Here is a 19,553-nt window from a genome sequence, read left to right on the forward strand (position 1 = left end):
TAGGAACACAATTAAATCACAAAAGAACGGAAATTCATTCAGATTTAGCGTTCTCTCGGTGGATCATTAACTACAGGAGTGTAAAGGACAATTCAGGTATGAAGAAAACACTAGTAAACGTAGCAGTGGACAATTTAGTTCTTTTAAAGGAATGTAAAGAGTATTATATTGATTTTCTAATTGAAGACAGACGCCAGTTCACAGAAGAGGAAGAAGGTGGGACTAAAGAACCAGTTCGTAATATGACCAGCACGATAAATTAGGTGAACATCACAGTAGCTAAAATGAAAAACGACCTATCATCTGGTCCCGTAAATATGCCGGTGAAGTTATTGACAACTGGAGAACACTCTTTGAGGAAGAGAATAATACTGTTTTTGAACAACTGTTGTCGGCAGATTGAAATACCATCATAATTTAAAATCGTATATGGTTTCGTTACGCAAGAGGGAGATTGGAAGAGAGAATAATTATTAGAGAGGCACAACGACCCGCTTATTTGGCAAAATTATGTACAACAAAATAAGGCAGAATCTTGGTCACCATGATGGGGAAGACTGGAGTTCGTTTATACAGAACAGGTCCTGCACAGGCAAACTCTTTTTCATTTTAAACAGCTGTTGGAGCAATCCATAGCAGTGCAGTTAGAGATACACATTGTCCATGTAGACTTGGCAAAAGCTTATGACATGGTCCCTAGAACAAATCTGTGGACGTGGACCTATGGCTGATATAAATAATTTTACATATCATTTTCGAAATGTACAGATATAATAAGGTACATATTAAAAGAGAAGCAATGAAAGAAGCACGCTAAATTTAAAAGCGCTCAAAATCTCCAAGACTGGCCATTCTTTATGAAGCTAGGAATTTAGCGCAGGCTTCAATGCGAAATGCTTTTAGTAGTTTCCACAAAAGAACTGTCTCGAAATCTGGCAGAAAGTCTAATGAGATTCTAGTCGTACGTAAATTACACCAGCAACAAGACACAATGAAAACCTTCACTGCATGACAGCAATGGTAATGTTACAGATGACAATGCCACTAAAGCGAAGTTATCAAATACGGTTTTCCAAAATTTCTTCACCAAAGGGACGAAGTATACATTCCACAATTCGAATGAAGAACGACTGCTAAGATGAGAAGATGTAGATGTCCTCGATGTTGCGAAGCAGCTTAAATCACTTTATAAAGGCAAGGCCGCCAGTCCAGATTGTATGCCAGTTGTGTTCCTTTCAGAGTATGCCGGTACAATAGCTCTACACTTAGTACAAATATACAACAGTTCGAACGTCAAAAGATATATATCTAAATACCGAAAAGTTGCGCAGGTCTCACCAGTTCTCAAGAATGGAATTAAGAGTAATCCTCTGAATTACAGACTCGTGTCACTAGCGTCGATCTGCCGGAGGATTTTCGAACGTATACTATGTTCGAACATTATGAATTACTTAGAAGAAAATGATTTATTGGCAAAGAGCCAACAGGGATTCAGAAAGTATCGCTCTTGTGAAACATAATTAGCTGTTTATGCACACAAAGTAACGAGTGCTACCGATGGGGGATGTCAAATTGGTTCCATATTTTTAGATTTCCAGAAATCTTTGGAACGATAGAGAAGTAACTTGAAGATGACTCGATGAACTTTATGCTAGAAACTTAATTGTGAATGGTAGTGTAGTCACGTAGATGTAGATGTAGAGGGTCAAAGTTATAAGAAGCTCTTGTAGCGTGGAATTTGGATGGAGTGGGGTTCGAGCTGGGGTTTTGCCCCGTGGGCTCATTTTAACAAGTAATTTATTAAACATAAAATCTTATTGGCAACAGAACAACAATTAAACAGAACATAATGTGCATTTCAATAGGCTATATCTCTTGAAAGCATGGCTCAAACGGGAGCACATCAATTAAAATACTTACAACACAATGAAACGTAATATAATGGAACAGGACGCAGCAGAGAAAGTCTGCCAACACCAATAATAAGTACTGTAAATGGTCCTTGGCCAAAGACAGGAACTGACAATAAATAATTCTTCTGCAGCTAACTACAGGACACTAAGACAATTCTCAGACTTAAGATCATACACATAGCACCCAGTTAAATATTGTCTACAGCTACTACCATCACCATCCACTCACCACAACAAGATACTACCAGGTATCTACAGGACTACCTACGCGTATACCTCAATACAATCGCCTACAAAATAAAACGTGTAAATGAATCATTCTCAAACAGCAAGCTAGCTAGGTATCTTTCTTTGTGCAAATGGCATAAACGAAGTCATTCACACCCATGGCGTCATAAGATAAGATCACTTGCTTTAGAATGAGATGTACACATCAGTCGCGCATCTGCTGTGTAATTAACAAAATGTTAATGGGGAACAGATCATACTCCAAACATGCCATCACAAAGGAACCATAACACGTCGCACCATAACTATGGACTTCGATGCATAATGTCGCTTGTTAACCAAAACACTGAAAGCAGAGTTTGTACTCTGCACTGTACACTCTACTGGATCACTTAAGTTCCGAGATGCAGCCATCATGTACTGAAGCACATAGGTAGCGCTCCTCTTGAAATGCGGAAGCGCCTTACTCCATCTCCATTGGAATGGTCTTCCTCTGGTCTGAGGAAAGACGGCAGTTGCTCCACCGGTTTGTTTGTGTCCAACAGCGCCAACACTCAACACTTACTGTTAGTAATACTCCGTAGACAGCTCCTAGGTGTACCATCACAAAGAAGGCTTCTAGTCACGACCGCACACGAACTGACCTTGTCGACGTGTTAACCCCGCAGCTGCAACTGCGGTCAGTGCGACAACTTTGGCCTGCTACGCAAATTTAAGACGAGTTGGGCCAATACCCTAATACTGGTACGCCGACTCGCTACTAGTCGTCAGCTGCAAGCATCGTGGGCAGCGTTGTTGCTCCCGCATCACTCACTCACCTGTCAACACGTCCAAGTGTAGCCCGCGTCAGCAACCTCAACCGCCACCGCAGATCAGTCTGCCCCGCGCTGACTGCCAGTGACGCCGCAGTTTTCCAGTCACGGCACTCACTTCCTGGAGATGTCTCCACTGGGACAGCAGAGGAGATGACTCACTCTCCTCCGTCTCGAGCCACTCCCACCTCTGAGTGCCACTAGCTGTGGCTCAAGTGCCCCCCTCTCCACCCCCCCCCCCCCGCTCGACCCCCATGCCCCACCGACCTCGCCCTTTAGAAAAGCACTGCCAGTGACGCCGCAGTTTTCCAGTCACGGCACTCACTTCCTGGAGATGTCTCCACTGGGACAGCAGAGGAGATGACTCACTCTCCTCTGTCTCGAGCCACTCCCACCTCTGAGTGCCACTAGCTGTGGCTCAAGTGCCCCCCTCTCCACCCCCCCCCCCCTCGCTCGACCCCCATGCCCCACCGACCTCGCCCTTTAGAAAAGCACTAGTGCGATAGCAGCGATGGTATCTTCTAGCAGGTAACTCGTAAACCGACAATCGTGTTCCCATGGTTTGAGGAGCTTGAGAGTGGACTCGCATCGGGTTGGTCACCAAATGCAGATAGTCTGCACTTGATGACGAAATCCTCTGCGCCGACAAACACCGGCCCGTAATGTATGGAAATAGCGTGACGTATGCATGGATATCTGGTGCTAAATGCCTCTGGAAGCCTACTACGTACGATACACGTTTCTTTCTTTACTCAAATGAAAATGACTAGTTTGTTTGCTTCGTGGTCCGTTTAACACCATTTTGACAGTTCCTAAGATGTACACACTTTTTCCTGAGCGCCATAGAATTGACCTCAGTTTACTACTTCCCTCTCTTCTCATTCTTGCTGTCTTCATCCCAAAATTAGATACTACTACTAGTAGCAGTAGTCCTTACCAATACGACCCCAGACTGCTCCGAAAATTTACTGACACCCTCATGCGTTCCACCTATACGGCCATAGTAGTAGTAGTAGCATCTCGTAATGACAGGGCATGTTTGTCAGAGGGAAGCAGGGATGTCCTCCTCAAATACTGGTACAGAAAAGAACAACAGTAGTGATGTTCTGTGCATATTATACTTACTTTCTGTCTGTACCACAACGATGTATATGACAAAATGATAGAAAACATGAGGTGGACACTTGCGTTGCCTATTGTGCACCCACCGCACATCAAATGTACAACCACCACTCACCACACATCGCCCGCCATCTAATTACAACGAAGATGTGACTGCAGGGCTGTAGCTTGCTTGTTGTGGTTAGTCCGGCGTGCGCGGCTGTGTTGCAGGTGAACCTGACGGTGCAGCTGTCGCTGGTGGACGAGACGGAGGCGGTGGTGACGTGCTTCCTGGTGGACGGCGAGGTGACGGACCGCAACCCGCCGCAGGCTCGCCTGCGTCAGCACCAGCGCCGCATCCGCCCCATGCCTAGCCTCTTGCCCCGAATTCCATACCACCGCCTCCACTGAACTCTGTACCTCGAACTACTTCTGATGTAATAAAAGAGTTGCACTGATCGTCTTCTTTCGTGTTTTCAGTCTTACAATATACTCACTTCGCTGTAGTGCTGCCGGCCGTAGTGGCCGAGCGGTGCTAGGCGCTTCAGTCTGGAACCACGCGACCGCTACGGTCGCAGGTTCGAATCCTGCCTCGGGCATGGATGTGTGTGATGTCCTTAGGTTAGTTAGGTTTAAGTAGTTCTAAGTTCTAGGGGACTGATGACCTCCGATGTTAAGTCCCATAGTGCTCAGAGCCATTTGAACCATTTGAACCTTGTCCTGTCGAGGCCGGCGCCGCGGTTGTTGGCACTACGCTCCCGTGCCTTTGTTCGACGTGGGTATGACATCCCGTGGCTGACTGGCCCGACCCCCACAGATTTATGTTCCCATAATTATTTTGTGGCACCTGGAAACGAAGTTTCTAGGCTTCGATAACGGTCGTCCAATAACTAACAGTTATTCGCAACTCAAGTGGTTTTTTATTGTGTCAATACGATTGTCAGACGTGGATGCTTTCGCCTTATCAAATATTTTGTGTCGCAACATAGCGTGGCAACAATTCTACCATTTGTTAAAAGTTCTCTTCAGGGTGCGGGAAGGTGGGGAAGCAAGCTACGCCCACTGAAGACCAACACAACGATATCGCAAGGATCAGTTAAATGTCACATCTGCGACAATTGTCCCATAATCTACAATAGTTGTGCTGAAAAACCATGAGGTACTCCATCGCTTGCATTTTTGCTTACTGCTGTGCGAATTAAACCATACTGTAAATAAACCTTAATCTGGTTTGTGCTGTAGACTGATACTACCCAAGGGAACGAAATTACGTAAGCCTTAACAATAAAATAGACCGCGTATTTTTAAAATTAAAAAAAAAAGACAGCTAACGCTAGGAAATTTTACCTTTTAAATACCTCAGTAGAACAATGGGAAGTCTACACAGTTCTGAGAGCTGCATTTTCCCTCTCCCTTTTCCATAAAAGACATTGTTCTAACTCGGTCTTTGACGACAATACGATGTGAAGGAGCTAACCTTCGTTGTATCACTAATCATCTATCATATGAAATCCAAAGTGCATTCTCAAAGCAACGCCTCAAAGTAAGCAACTGCATTTTGTGTTTAACTTTTTCGAGTCAGTACCATACAGACTGCGAGTGCATATTTGTTTGGCTACCCAGCATCACAGGTTAGAGATCAACAGGCATATGAACAATTTCGATTTGACACTAACCAAGTTTGCTAAACTACTATTCACTATTACGATTAACTATTCAGCAATTAGAAGCAGTTTATCAGTGAGCAACACCTTCAACAACGTACATGGAGACTTCAGAAAGTGGGTTACAGATGTCATTCCACGTTAAGACCATTCCACAACAAACGACAACAAACGTAGTGCGTTGCCAGAAGAGAGACATGTTCCTACAGATACAGTAATTCTGCTGCGATGTGGATAACAGGTGTATAATAGTGTCCGATTGAAATGGCCCGGCAGCTGAAAAAATACTCTAAAGTTGAAGTACGCGGAACATTACGATTATTGTGTGCAAAACATCTAAATTGCACACAGATTCACACTGTTGCTTTCATCTAATACTTTCCCCTCTTTGGGGAAGTGTGAGGGGGAGTTTGTAGCCTTTTGGCTTTTACTCCCTGTGTACATGTGTGTGTGATTCTTCTTTATATTTTTGGTGTCTGTGATATGTGATGAATTGTTGTGAGTGTGTCTTGCCTGAGGTAGGCGAGATGATTGGTGATATATGGGAAGGAACTGGATTAGGGATTGGGTATTGGGATTTTCTCTTCGACTTAATCGTCGAAGATCGTCATAGGGCGCTTGTGTTTATCGCGGGACATGTCATACCGACCTAGGGATTGGATGAGTGCCTTTCCGGATCTGGAAGTACCTTCATAGAAGGCCCTTGCCAGATCCTGGAAACGCTCTCTCAGGAGTGGGATTTCAGCTGCGGCGTGCAGGTCGTCTATGGGGAATCCGAGAGGTAGATGCAGCGCCCTTCTGAGGGCGCGGTTTTGCAGCCTCTGGAGTTTGTGCAGGTGCTGCTTTGCCGCGTATCTCCAGACAGGGTACGCATACTCCATTACTGGCCGGATCAGGGCCTGGTATACATTTACTGCTACTGGGCAGGGAAGGGAGCTGGTTGTGTTCAGGATAGGGTATAGGATGGACATTCTGGCGCAGACCTTCCTGTGGACCTCGTCTATGTGGGGTTTCCACGTAAGACGAGAGTCCAAGGTTACGCCAAGGTACTTGGCGGTTCTGTGCCAGGGGAGTTGGGTTCCATTTAGGTGGAGGTGGAGGGGGGACGTTGAGGAGGTTCGCGCCTTCCGAGCCTGCGGGTAATCAGCATTGCCTGCGTCTTCTCCGAATTGATGGTGATGCGCCAGCGACGGGCCCAGGTGTCTGTGTCGTCTAAAACCCTTTGTAGCCTACGAATGACCAGGTCCTTGTTCGAATTTCTCGTGTAGAAGGCTGTGTCGTCTGCATACTGCGCGGTGTGCACCAGGGGGGCCGTTGGAGTGTCCGCAGTGTACAAGCTGTACAATACGGGCCCCAGGACCGATCCCTGTGGCACCCCGGCACGAATACGCCTTCTGGTGGAGGTGGCAGTTTCCACTTTGACGGAGAAAGTCCTATTCGTGAGGTAGCTCTTGATTAGCTGAACTACGCTCCCTGGAAACCCTTGTGAGTACAACTTGTAGAGTAGCCCTCTATGCCATACTGAATCAAAGGCTTTGGTTACGTCTAGTAGCACTATCCCGCAGTAGCCTCTGTGGTTGAAGCCCTCCGTGGCTGCTTCATCCATTCTCATGACCTGTTGTGGGGCAGAGTGGTTCTGCCGGAATCCAAATTGGAAATCCGGCAGAATTTGCTCTCTGGTAATATGTTCTTGTATGGGTTTTAGCAGGAGGCGCTCATAGATCTTGCTGAGTGTTGGCAAGAGGCAAATCGGCCTGTAGTGCTGCGGGAATAGAGGGTCTTTTCCTGGTTTGTGTATCGCGACCACTTCCGCATGTTTCCAGCAAGCTGGGAACTCGCGGGAACGAGTAATCTCGTTGAGGACGTTCGCGAGGTGTATGATCGCTGTGGGTGGGAGTTTTTTGACTAACTGGTTTGTGACACTGTCGTGCCCTAGCGCCTTTTTTTAGGGAGGGACCTGATTACTCTTACCACGTCCTTGGGGGCAAAAAGTATGGGTTCGTCCTCTGGGTCCTCCTCAGCATTGAGGAAGACGGCCAGTTGACGACTGACTACCTCTTCATGCTCTTCATCCTGGGGTTCTGTCGTTTGAAACTGCTTCTCGAAGGAGTCGGCGAGGGCGTTGGCCTTCTCAGCATGGCTGTAGACCAGTCCCCGCTCGCCGTGCAGTGGCGGCATCCTAGCGCGTCTTTTTGTGAATTGTTTGGTTGCTTGCCAAAGTGTATGATCGTCTACTTTGAGAGCTGTGAGGCGGTTTTGCCATTGCTGGTTTCTGTGCTCATTGAGCGCTACCTTCAGTTCTCTCTGTAGACGATTGAGCAGCCTCCTGGTGGCCTGATTTCTGGTGATCTTCCACTCTTTTGCCACTCTGTTCTTGTGACGGATTTGAGCTAGCAAGTGTTCCGGGAGCTGTATTTGCGGTGGAGGGCCATCCCTTTGCGGTGGGGTGGCCTCTTCCGCTGCCTGCAAGATAGTGCCTGTCAAGTCTAGTAGCGCTTGTTCAACTGTTTCGGCAGTAGGTGGCGGAGCGCGAGCGATATCAGAGGCGACAGTTTCTTGGTATCGCTCCCAGTATGTGCGTTTGTAAGACGTCTGGTACCGTGGGAGTGCTACCCATTCTCCCACATCGACTTCTAGATTGACTGGGTTGTGGTCGGAGGACATTCTGTTGATTGTCCTTGCGGTCACAAATCCTGCGATCCTCCTAGTGAGAGCTATGTCTAACACATCGGGCCTGCTTCCGTTTTTCGGAAAATGTGTGGGCTCGACTGGACCCTATGTTTCGAAGTGGTGGGTGCGCGCTAGTTGTTGCAGTTTGGCGCCTGCTCTGGAGGTTACTCTAGAATTCCAGTCAGGGTGTTTGGCATTGAAGTCTCCCCCTATTACGAGTTTGCCTTCAATTTGCCCTAGAGCAGCTATGTCTCCCTCGTCTATCTGGTCATGTGGGGGTCGGTAGACTGCAACAATTGTTAGGGGTCCAGTGGCAGTGGTTACTTCCACCGCCACTGCTTCGATTTTATTGGTAGCTGGTAAGAATACCTGGTGGTGGGGGATCCCTCTTTTTATGTATATGGCCACCCCTCCGCCTTGGGTTAGCCTGTCTTTGCGATAGCTAACACAGTTGGGGACTGTCGCTTTTATACACAGATTCACATATGGACCAAATGCAATATCCCGTCCAGCCGTGGCAAAATAGTACCAATAATGATTGGACCCAGGCCACACATACAGATGTTGAACAGGAAGATCAGGTCTTGCACAACGCGATTTCCATCTTTTCGGTAAGTTTAAAGAACATCCGGAATGAAAGATTTTTCAACAATGTTTTCGTTCACACAGCGTTTCTGGTTCAAATGGCTATAAGCACTATGGGACTTAACATCGGAGGTCATCAGTCCCCTAGAACTTAGAACTACTTAAACCTAACTAACCTAAGGACATCACACACATCCATGCCCGAGGCAGGATTCGAACCTGCGATCTTAGCAGCAGCGCGGTGCCGGACTGAAGCGCCTAGAACCGCTCGGCTGCATCGGCCGGTCACAGTGTTTCTCAACTTGCTCCGTCACCAAGGAGCAGGTTTCTGTCTTGGAGGAATTCAACAGTTGATACACGGTTGACCTCCGTTTCCAGAGACTGGTTACTTTGCTGAAAAATAGCTTCTTGTACCTGTGTCACTTTGACAGGTGGTACAGCGTTCAATAAGAGTTACTTGACCTGCCATAATCATGTGTAACTTACTCTTTGAACTCCTTTCGTACATGCATCTCGTGATACGACAGGGATTTCATGCACAGAATGGCAGCTCAACACGAACCATAAATCTGATTGTGGAAATAATGTGTTACATTTAAATTCCTTCACATATAATAAACACATGTGACTACACCCAACAGAGAAATATGGTTCAGTAGAGGAGAGAGATGCAGGAGATGAGAGCATAACAACACCTTAAATTGGCAAGTTGAGGTAAGTAAACACACACACACACACACACGTATGGATTCCATATTGCTATGCTCAATTTTATGCGTGGCTTAGAGCAGTAACCCTGCTTATTTAGAGAAAACGTAAGTGACCATTACTAAATGTTTATACCCAGAAGTGTATCTGGATTTTACAGTTATGTCGATTAAATTTGTTTGATGAATATATTGAATCCTTCTGCAATAACTTCACACCTACGGTACGCCCTGTAAGCAGTGCGTTGCATTCATAACACTTTATCAGCAGTTATATCAAAATGTGCCTGCCATGAAACATGGACCATGCAGTTGGTGGGGTAACTTGCGTGCCTCAGCGATACGAATAGGTGCAACCACAACCGAGCGGTGTCTGTTGAGAGACCAGACAAACGTGTTGTTCCTGAAAAGGACAGCAACCTTTACATTAGTTGCAGGGGCAACAGTCTGGATGACTGACTGATCTGGTCTCGTAACGTCAATCAAAACGACCTTGCTGTGCTGGTACTGCGAATGTATGAAAGTAAGGGGAACTGCAGCCAAAATTTTTCCGGAGGACAAGTAGCTCTACTGTATGGTTAAATTATGATGGTACTTTATTGGGTGAAAAATTCCAGCGGTAAAATCGTCCCCCATGCGGATGTCCGGGAGGTTACTACTCAGGAGGATGTCGTCATATCGTCATCAGAAGAAACAAAACTGGTGTTCTACGGAACGGAGCGGGGAATGTTAGATCCCTTCATCGGATGGATAGGTTATAAAATTTAAAAATGGAAATGAATAGTTTGAAGTTGGATACAGAGGGAAGTTCGGCGGCACCAGGAACATGCCATATGATCAGTGTTACAAATATAAAACCAAGTAGGGTTAGCGTAGCAGTAGTTTTAATAATGAGTAAGAAAATAGTAAAACAGTACTATAAGTTTATATGCCAACTAGCTCTGTAGATGATGAAGAGACTGAAGAAATATATGTTGAGATAAATGAAATTATTCATATAGTTAACAGAGACGAAAATTTAATTCTGAAAGGGGTCTGGAATTCGATAATACGAAAAAGAAGGGAAAGAAACATAGTATGTGAATACGGAATTGGGAAAAGGAATCAAAGAGGAAGCCAATGGTAGAATTTTTCAGAGAGCATAATTTAATCATCGTTAACACTTGGTTTAAGGATCATGAAACAGACCTGGAACCACCAGAAGGCTTCAGATTGATTGTATAATGGTAAGACGGAGACTTCAGGATCAGATCTTATTGTAAGACATTTCCAGGGGCGGATGTGGACTCTGACAACAATTTATTGGTTATGAGTTGTATACTAAAACTGAAAAAACTGCAAAAAGGTAGGAAATTAAGATGAGAACTGGACAAGTTGAAAGAACCAGATGTTGTTGAGAGTTTCAGAGGGAGTATTAGGCAACTATTCACTGGAACAGGGGAAAGGAAATACGGTAGGAGGTGAGTGCGTAGCTTTGAGAGATTAAATATAAAGGCAAGCAGAGGATATAATAGGTAGAAAGACAAAGCCTAGTAGAAATCCTTGGATAACACAAGAAAGAAAGGGCAGTTGGGCCACCTCCACTAATCTAAGTCACCTAACCGCCAACTCCATCTCTTCCTAGGAAATGGCTGGGAGAGGACCCAACCTGTGCTGGACATAAGTCTTTATTATGCATGCAGCAGTCTTTATTTAAAAAATTTAAGGCACTACCGCCATCCAGATGGTCGCCACGGGGTCCTGAGTCCAAATGCCTAGTACACAGTACTGGCACCAGAGGGCGCTGTCATCTGTTTCATGACGTAATCCAAGATGGCGAACTGGGGTGGGGGGAAATGGCAGGAAACAGTGTGGTCACGATGGGATCTGGAGTCAAACTCACCTAGTACATAGTATTTATAAAAAAAGTCTGTTTGTGGGGGTTGGATTTCTCTTGCTCATCATTTTCTGCTGTTTGGAAACATGTAGGTCTTGTAAGAAGTAATTACATGAAGCAAACATGTTGCATAACCTAATGTTCAGCAATGTACTCCAGGTGTCTTAACCTAATGTTTGGCCCTTTGTTGGCACTTAACCTATTGTTCTGTCAAGTCATTTTCCATGTCACGCCCATTTCCTTAAACTATTGTACCACCATTGATACCAAATTAAGTAATTAGTTATGAGCTCCCACCATTTTCTGGTATGCTTTTTGAATTTCACATGCTTTTGAACGCCATTTCTGGCTCATTCGTCTTTGTCACCCACCCTCTTAAACCTTTGTAATGCGTTTTACATAGAAATTATGGAAATTAACCTAGTGTTGTGCACTTAACCTGCTGTTCTGCTCCATGTCACCCACTCACACAACCCTCCCCTTAACTATTGTACTGCTAACCCCACAAAGGTACAAAAAAATTATGGAAATTAATTAAATCGATATTTTTCACATGTATGGGGTAGTTGTTTTTAATTCGCAGCATCCTATTTGTCAGTGAAATTGATGGAATACAGTTTAAACAAAAGATCGCTAATAAAAACACTCATCCTACTACTACATGCCCGACGCCGCTGCAGCAGCCACCGCTGCCACCGCCGCTGCCCCTGGCCCTGAGCCCACCCTGGCCACAGCTGCCACAGCATCGCTCTGGCATCCATGGGCTGCCCTCCCTCAGGTTAGCGGGTTAGGGCTGCAGCAACCAGGCTGCTCGTAGCAGCCCAATTCCACAGTTTCTCCTCCTCCGCCATCACGTTCTCACCAATCGTGTGAGGTACAGCACACACCCCTGCGCACCTCACCACAGAACTCCAGGGCTCACACTGATCCCAAATGCGAAACGCCTCCGGGGAGCATAGGTGTTTGCTATTGCTGATGCTGTACCTATGGATACTCATGTCACAGATCACACTATAGAAATCTGTTCCAGAATAGCACAGGCTGCTTTCTTCTTAGCGATCCTAACAGAACACATGAGTTGTGTCTAGCCGTGCTTACCTGCTCGAGCATGACTGACACCTCGCCCCGAAACGTGTGCATGGTGACTCACCAACTAAAATGTTCTCCTTGTTGTTCTGACATCACATGACTGTGTAAAATAAGAGCCAAGTCCACCTCTCGGATGTTGTATAGTGTCCCAGAAATAATTAACGTTCACTTTCTTGATGTCTCAGCTTGTATGCATGTAAATTCTTGCCCTAATATAACCTGTTTACAAAAATAGCTCGGAATAATGCCAAATGCATTCTTCCTCGTGATCCTAATGTGCCACCACATCCATCATATGTTACCCTTCCTGCTTTCGACATACGCAAACATTCTCACTGCTATGTAGAGACTCCTATGTCCCAGCACAAAGGATGTGATGTGAATGAATCGAGCATTATGATTCGCTCTTATCGAATTTACCCACCAAATTACTGATGCAGCCAGTGTGGAAGCACTGTCCACCTTTTCTTTCTTTCTGCAGATGAGACTTTCAGTGGTAAAAAAACTGTTTTACACAGATCGCCATATTGCACCGACAATTAAACCCTGGAAAGTGCCCCTACATATCGTCAAATATGGAAAGACTCTTACTCAATTACACTGCTCTCCCACTGAGGACAGGAGATTGAATATTAGAGCATGAAACCGATCTCCAACCCAGCAATATATCATCGCGTACCATGTCAATGTAGTAAACATACAGTTCGTGTCCTGCGCCAAACAAAACCATCTGTCTTACATCATTCACACATATACCGCGAAGACAGACAGCACCGTACATACTCCTCACAGCACCAGATATTTTTCCACAGCTGATGGTCACAAGTCATCCACTCCCAACATGCGACCACACCCTCAGTGGACCGAAGTCACTCTCAGAACTGTTCTACAAATTTGGGCTCGTTTCCCCTCGGCACAAATGCATTACTGTTTCTGGTCTGAACCTGCTTCCTTGCTTGCTCGCTTTTCTACACTCACCTCCAGACTCTGGGATTACAAGAACACACGTATTTTTGCATTGTTTGCTAGAATATCACACAATTTTCACAGTACTTCTCAATATCAAGCACACAGCAATATCTTACCGATCGCTCATGCAACATAATTCCGAAGATATAGACTAGAAATTATTTCTCTAGAAACCCAAAACTTTAGCTTAGTGGAGAGTGCTGTAAACCATAGAGTAACTAGAAACTTAACCCATCTGTGAAGACCTTTACATGAAAAAAATCGACAAAAGAAAATCAGAGTAAACTGACATATCCATTTGCTAATACCAGTGTCGGTGATGTAACAGATTACAAATCATCCCTACAATTTACAAAGTCAAATAATGTGTTTCTCATGTCTAGAGAACCAGCTAAAGTGTCTTCCACCTGCTAGATGCATACACCACCATCAATGTTCTCTCAACTAAATAAAGACGCAAAATGCGAAGAAGCAGTCAACTGGACAATTTACATGGTTCAGAATAATGGACCAGGGAAAACACACGTCCATATTGAATCTTCTCAAATTTCCACACGGTCACGAAATCTATCCAACACATACATACTAAGTATTAGTTCGCTATTCGGTCGTCTAGTGGACAACCCGGTTAAGCTGTCTACATTCCTAAACTCCAACAGGCTTCTCCATTCAGACAGCTCCTACCGATAAAGAGAAACGTGAATCATTCCTGTATAGGTCACCAGCACTCCACGCCAGGCGCACAGCTAGAATCATCATCCTAAGAAACCAGTGACATATATATTTATCCCTGCACATACAACTAAATGTTACAATAATGGTCTCAGTTGAATGACATTTGACAATGAGCGAAGTATCAGGAATATACCCTGTTGACAGCTGTGACTCTGGAAATAGAAATATCAGTACCATTCTTATGACTTGACGTACTCTGCCCTTTGCTATCACAGTACTTCCTTACGAATGGACATAGTCATTTCCTTTGCACATGTGTGAACACAAATACATACTTCAGTGGCCTGATGCTCAAGGCAAACCTATCACACATCCCCTACTACTAAGTATAATACTTTGTCAATAACTGATCACTGGCGATACGAATTAATACATACCAAAAATCAGTAATGGATGTGCATGTCTCATAAGTTTTTCTTGCAAGTGCAACTGTCTTAGAAAAAGAGGTTTAATTGTCTTACAAACTGCCAGATGTTAAAAAACCCAATCCCAACATCTACTGTTTGTTACTGTCACAAGCGGTCTTGGTTCTACATGTGCACACAAGAATGCATGTTTAAAGCTATACTGGTTTTATAAATCCATGTATGGCATTGCCTACAAATGACGTATTTTTCCATACAAATATCGTGACGCTGAATATAGACAGTGATCGCCAGAGTATATATTATCAGACCAGCAGTGCAGATACATGTAGCCGGCAGTGCACCCTCGTAATAAAGTTACCGAATTTTGAAAGTGATTCGGCTAAGGAGCGTGGTATGAAACCGCAATTTGCAACCCTCTCACGCCGCCGCCACTAGATTTTTCTCCAGTATTTGTAACGTATTCTGTCTCAATACTATGTCAGAGGTTCTGCGCTATATCCACTGAGTTATAGGCGATGACTGATTGAGAAGGATCACAAACGTTAGTAGATGGTGTGCTGATTGAGGTCATAAGAAATGTACACTAGCTTTTCAAATCTCTAGTATTATGCTATCTGCTAGAAATGTCTATGATTTGGAATCAAGTCTTTCCATTCAACCACAAACCTGTGTTAGATCCTATGGAGAAGTCCTCTAATGATTACAGTCACTAGTGAGTCCTATTAAATATACAGGTAGTGATCCACTGCAGAGGCCAGTTTAAAGTTTCATCACCTGTACTGTAGGAAGATGATCGTACCCCATGGACTATACTGTAAATCGCAAGAGACACTACCTGTGGCTCTGTCTCATTGTTTTTTCTGCTGTAGCACAAGCCAGCCTGTGTGGCCGTGCGGTTCTAGGCGCTTCAGTCTGGAACCACGTGACCGCTATGGTCGCAGGTTCGAATCCTGCCTCGGGCATGAATGTGTGTGATGTCCTTAGGTTAGTTAGGTTTAAGTAGTTCTGGGGGACTGATGACCACAGATGTTAAGTCCCATAGTGCTCAGAGCCATTTTGCTGTAGCACACTTTGTACACTGCCATGCATTTTGTTTTTCTACCATAATTTCGAGGTCTGTGTCTGGTTCTAAACTGACATTAAGACGTTCTAACCCCCGGCCTCTCACAGAAAACTAGATGTTGCACAGCGTAAACCATATTGTTACTGCAGCTACCATAGCACGCCACACGCAGTGGATAATTTTAAATAAAAGACAGTTACAACACAAGGAAACTGGAAGAGTTTGGTCATGTTGTGGAGAGATTCCAAACTACAGTCCGAAGGTGATCCACGAGCTCTACATTTAAACTCATCTGTCATAGCGACCGAATAGCTGATGACTCTACGTTCCATAACGACTGAATCATCATGTTTCAGTCATGTACGTGATCACTGTTTCGGTGCTATCCACCCCAGAAGCTGCTGTCCCTCCACCAAAATTCTTTCTCCAACTCAACCAAGCGATGTCATTCAATCATTATTTGGTAACGAATAGCGTGTCAGTGGACGGATGGGATGGAAAAGACACCATAGATGTACTCTAATAATAAGCATCAAAGTTGATAGTGCGAACAATTTTAGCAATTTTACAGTAATTTCAACACCGACCAATGATGGGATAGCATGTTTCCCAATTTCAGTATCATAGCTAAACCACCCCTTCTCCACTTTGCGAGTATCATTGCGAATGCGGATAGATGACTGTGCAGTACGTGCATTCATTGTTAATTCTCGAACACATACACCATCAAAGCATATCAGAGAGCGCTCTACTTGTTTCTAACACCTCGAGCATAGTGCTTAATTTGCGATCTGTCTGAGGGTAAAATTAGAGAGTGAAAGTCCCCCCCTCATACTGTCATTGACCAACCCACCCTGTAGCACCGTTACCGCTTTAATCTACAACCGAAAAGAAGTGGACCGCTACATTCCACGACTTGTGAATGAATGGAGCTTGCCAAGTCCTCACCCATGCAAGTGCACAAGACTTCTCGAGGTGTGCCCAAGTCGAGGAGGTTAACACTCTCATCGATGTGTAGTAGCAGATTTGAAAGTGTCGTGATGTGATAGCAGACAGTTAAGAAGAACAAGAAACGGGTGATTTTTATGCGCGATGTAGCTCCAGACGGATGGAGTTTGAAGCATTTTTGTGTAAATCAACCAAGCTATCAATTTTAATGTATTATTCCAGAATCCAGGATCAGTGCCTGGAAGGTACTGGTAAGAGAGAACATGAACACATGCACTCCAAAGGCTACAACGTTCTGCACTTAAAAGGGGCTATAATGTTAGATCGCTTGCGTTTCCAACCTATCAGTCATATGGAATGTAGCGCTGTTAATATTCCAATGTAAGAAATATATTTCAAGCGCATGACATACATCCTTCTTCCCGGTTTCTCTGTGATAAACTATGTTATCGAACCGTAAAACGAAAAAACTACTTCCTTAAAACATTTGTTCTGCGTGATACGAGCACAATATAGCTTTCTGGAGATGCATAAAGTTCACTGTTCACATCCGATCACGATTCGGAAATTATACTACGCCTGCATCAGCCCTATATAAAATGATCGGCAGTAACGGGGGGGGGGGGGGGGGGGGGGAGGATTACCTCTTACAAGGAAACAGATAAACACATAGCAGCAGCGTCCGACTGCGCTCGATTGTCTCTAGTAATAACCTCCACATTTGGAGAGCGTTTACTCTGTTTCCTGTATGTCTGTGTGTATACAAGTGTCGTGGAAGGCTCCCAGGACCCAGTCGTCCCCTCCACCCTCTCCCCGCTGGTGGACCAAACTTTGAACGTAGAATACGTGTTCGGAAGTAACGAGTTGTTGGTCCACCTGCGAACCCTACCCCAGATGTGACGTGTTGTGGATCCGCCTCCGAACATCGGTCCGGATATATAGTCCGCGGCTGATCCACACTCGAACGCTAACTCGGATGTGGTATATTGTGGATCCGCATCCCAATATCGCTCCGGATATAACGCTCGACGAATCCACACTCGAACTCTAACTCGGGTCTACTGTCGGTCCTTAGGAGCCTTGCGCGACACCCTGTGTTAACTTGGCCATATATCCCGTTCTTCCTGCCACGGAACTTCACTAATTCCCACTATATCTAACTTTAACCTATCCATTTTCCTTTCTAAATTTGCTAAACTACCTGTCTGATTAAGGAATCTGACAGTCCATGCTCCGATCTGTAGAAAGCCAGTTTTGCTTCTCCTAATAACAACGTCCTCCTGAGAAGTCCCCGCCCGGTTATCCGAATGGGGGACTTCTACCTCTAGAATATTTCACCCAGGAGAGCGTCATCATCATGTAACCACACAGTAGAGCTGCATGCTCTCGGGAAAAATTACGGCTGTAGTTTCCCGTTGCTTTCAGCCGTTCACAGTACCAGGACAGCAAGGCCGTTTAGACTAATGTTACAAGGCCAGATCAGTCAATCATTCAGACTGTTGTCCCTGCAACTACTGAAAAGCTGCTGCTCCTCTTCAGGAACCACACATCGGGCCTCTCAACAGATACCTCTACATTGTTGTTGCATATATGATACGGCTATCTGTATCGCTGAGGCACGCAAGGCTCTCCGCCAACGGCGAGGTCCATGGTTCATGAGGTGGAGAAGGGCAGGAAATTTAGTCGAATTAAATCAGGTGAGTGCGAGGAAATTAGATTAAGCAACGAGACACTTGAAGAAGTAGATAAGTTTCGCTGTTTGGGCAGCGAAATAACTGATGATGACCGAAATAGATAGGATAAAAATGTAGAGAGGCAATGGCAAGAGAAACGTCTCTGAAGAAGAAATATTTCTTAAACTCGGATATAGATTTAAGTGCTAGGAAGTCTGTTCTGAAACTATTTGTATGAAGAGTAGCCATGCATGGAAGTGAAACATGGACGATAAATCGTTTGGACAAGAAGAGAATAGAAGCTTTTGAAATGTGGTGCTACAGAAGACTGCTGAAGGTTAGACGGATAGATCACATAACTAATGAGGAGGTACTGAATAGTACTGGAGAGAAAATAAATTCCTGTTGCAGCCTGTTTGGAAGAAGGAAACGGTTGCTAGGACTCATTGTGAGACATCTAGGAAGCATCATTTTAGTAGTGAAAGGAAGTGTTAAGAATAATAATCTCAGAGAACAAGAGATGAATACAGTAAGCAGATTCGGAAGGATGCAAGTTGCAGTAGTTATAAGGAGATGGAAAGACTTCTGCAGGATTGACTAGATGGAATGGTGCATCAAACTGTCTTCGGGCTGAAGATCACAACATCAAAATGTTTATTTTGAGCAGTGTACGTAAACGAAGACTGTTAATAATACTATTCTATCTAACAATTGGCAATAGGGTCCATTATTTTGTCTTTTGCTACGGAATTCCGTCCACATCAGGTGTTACAGAATGAGGCATGAGCACAGTTTTGCTCCACTTCAGACGAGCTGACCAATCCGGCAGGTCTAGCGGTTCTAGGCGCGCAGTCCGGAACCGCGCGACTGCTACGGTCGCAGGTTCGAATCCTGCCTCGGGCATGGATGTGTGTGATGTCCTTAGGTTAGTTAGGTTTAAGTAGTTCTAAGTTCTAGGGGACTGATGACCACAGATGTTAAGTCCCATAGTGCTCAGAGCCATTTGAACCATTTTGTAAGCAAGGTGACATGGCCTTCGACTGTAAGCAAGGTGACATGCGAGGTGCAACATGGCTGTCACGTAGATATTCTGTGTGAGTTCACGTAGTGACTGTACGACGACGCTAACAGCATGAGACGATCGTGTAACAT

The 19,553-nt window shown here is 44.8% G+C and overlaps 1 protein-coding gene across 1 annotated transcript in view; it reads left to right on the plus strand.

Annotated features, from left to right (window-relative positions):
- The window catches only part of LOC124713246 (NPC intracellular cholesterol transporter 2-like), a 34,690-nt gene extending 30,177 nt beyond the window's left edge, over positions 1-4,513 (plus strand). Inside the window, exon 4 of the mRNA XM_047242933.1 lies at positions 4,286-4,513. Within this exon, the coding sequence (XP_047098889.1) occupies positions 4,286-4,465 (180 nt within the window). The 3' untranslated portion in view covers positions 4,466-4,513. The remainder of the gene's footprint in view (positions 1-4,285) is intronic.
- The last annotated feature ends 15,040 nt before the right edge of the window (positions 4,514-19,553 follow it).

The sequence above is a fragment of the Schistocerca piceifrons genome, chromosome 1, assembly GCF_021461385.2.
Source record: "Schistocerca piceifrons isolate TAMUIC-IGC-003096 chromosome 1, iqSchPice1.1, whole genome shotgun sequence".
Lineage (NCBI taxonomy): Eukaryota > Metazoa > Arthropoda > Insecta > Orthoptera > Acrididae > Schistocerca > Schistocerca piceifrons.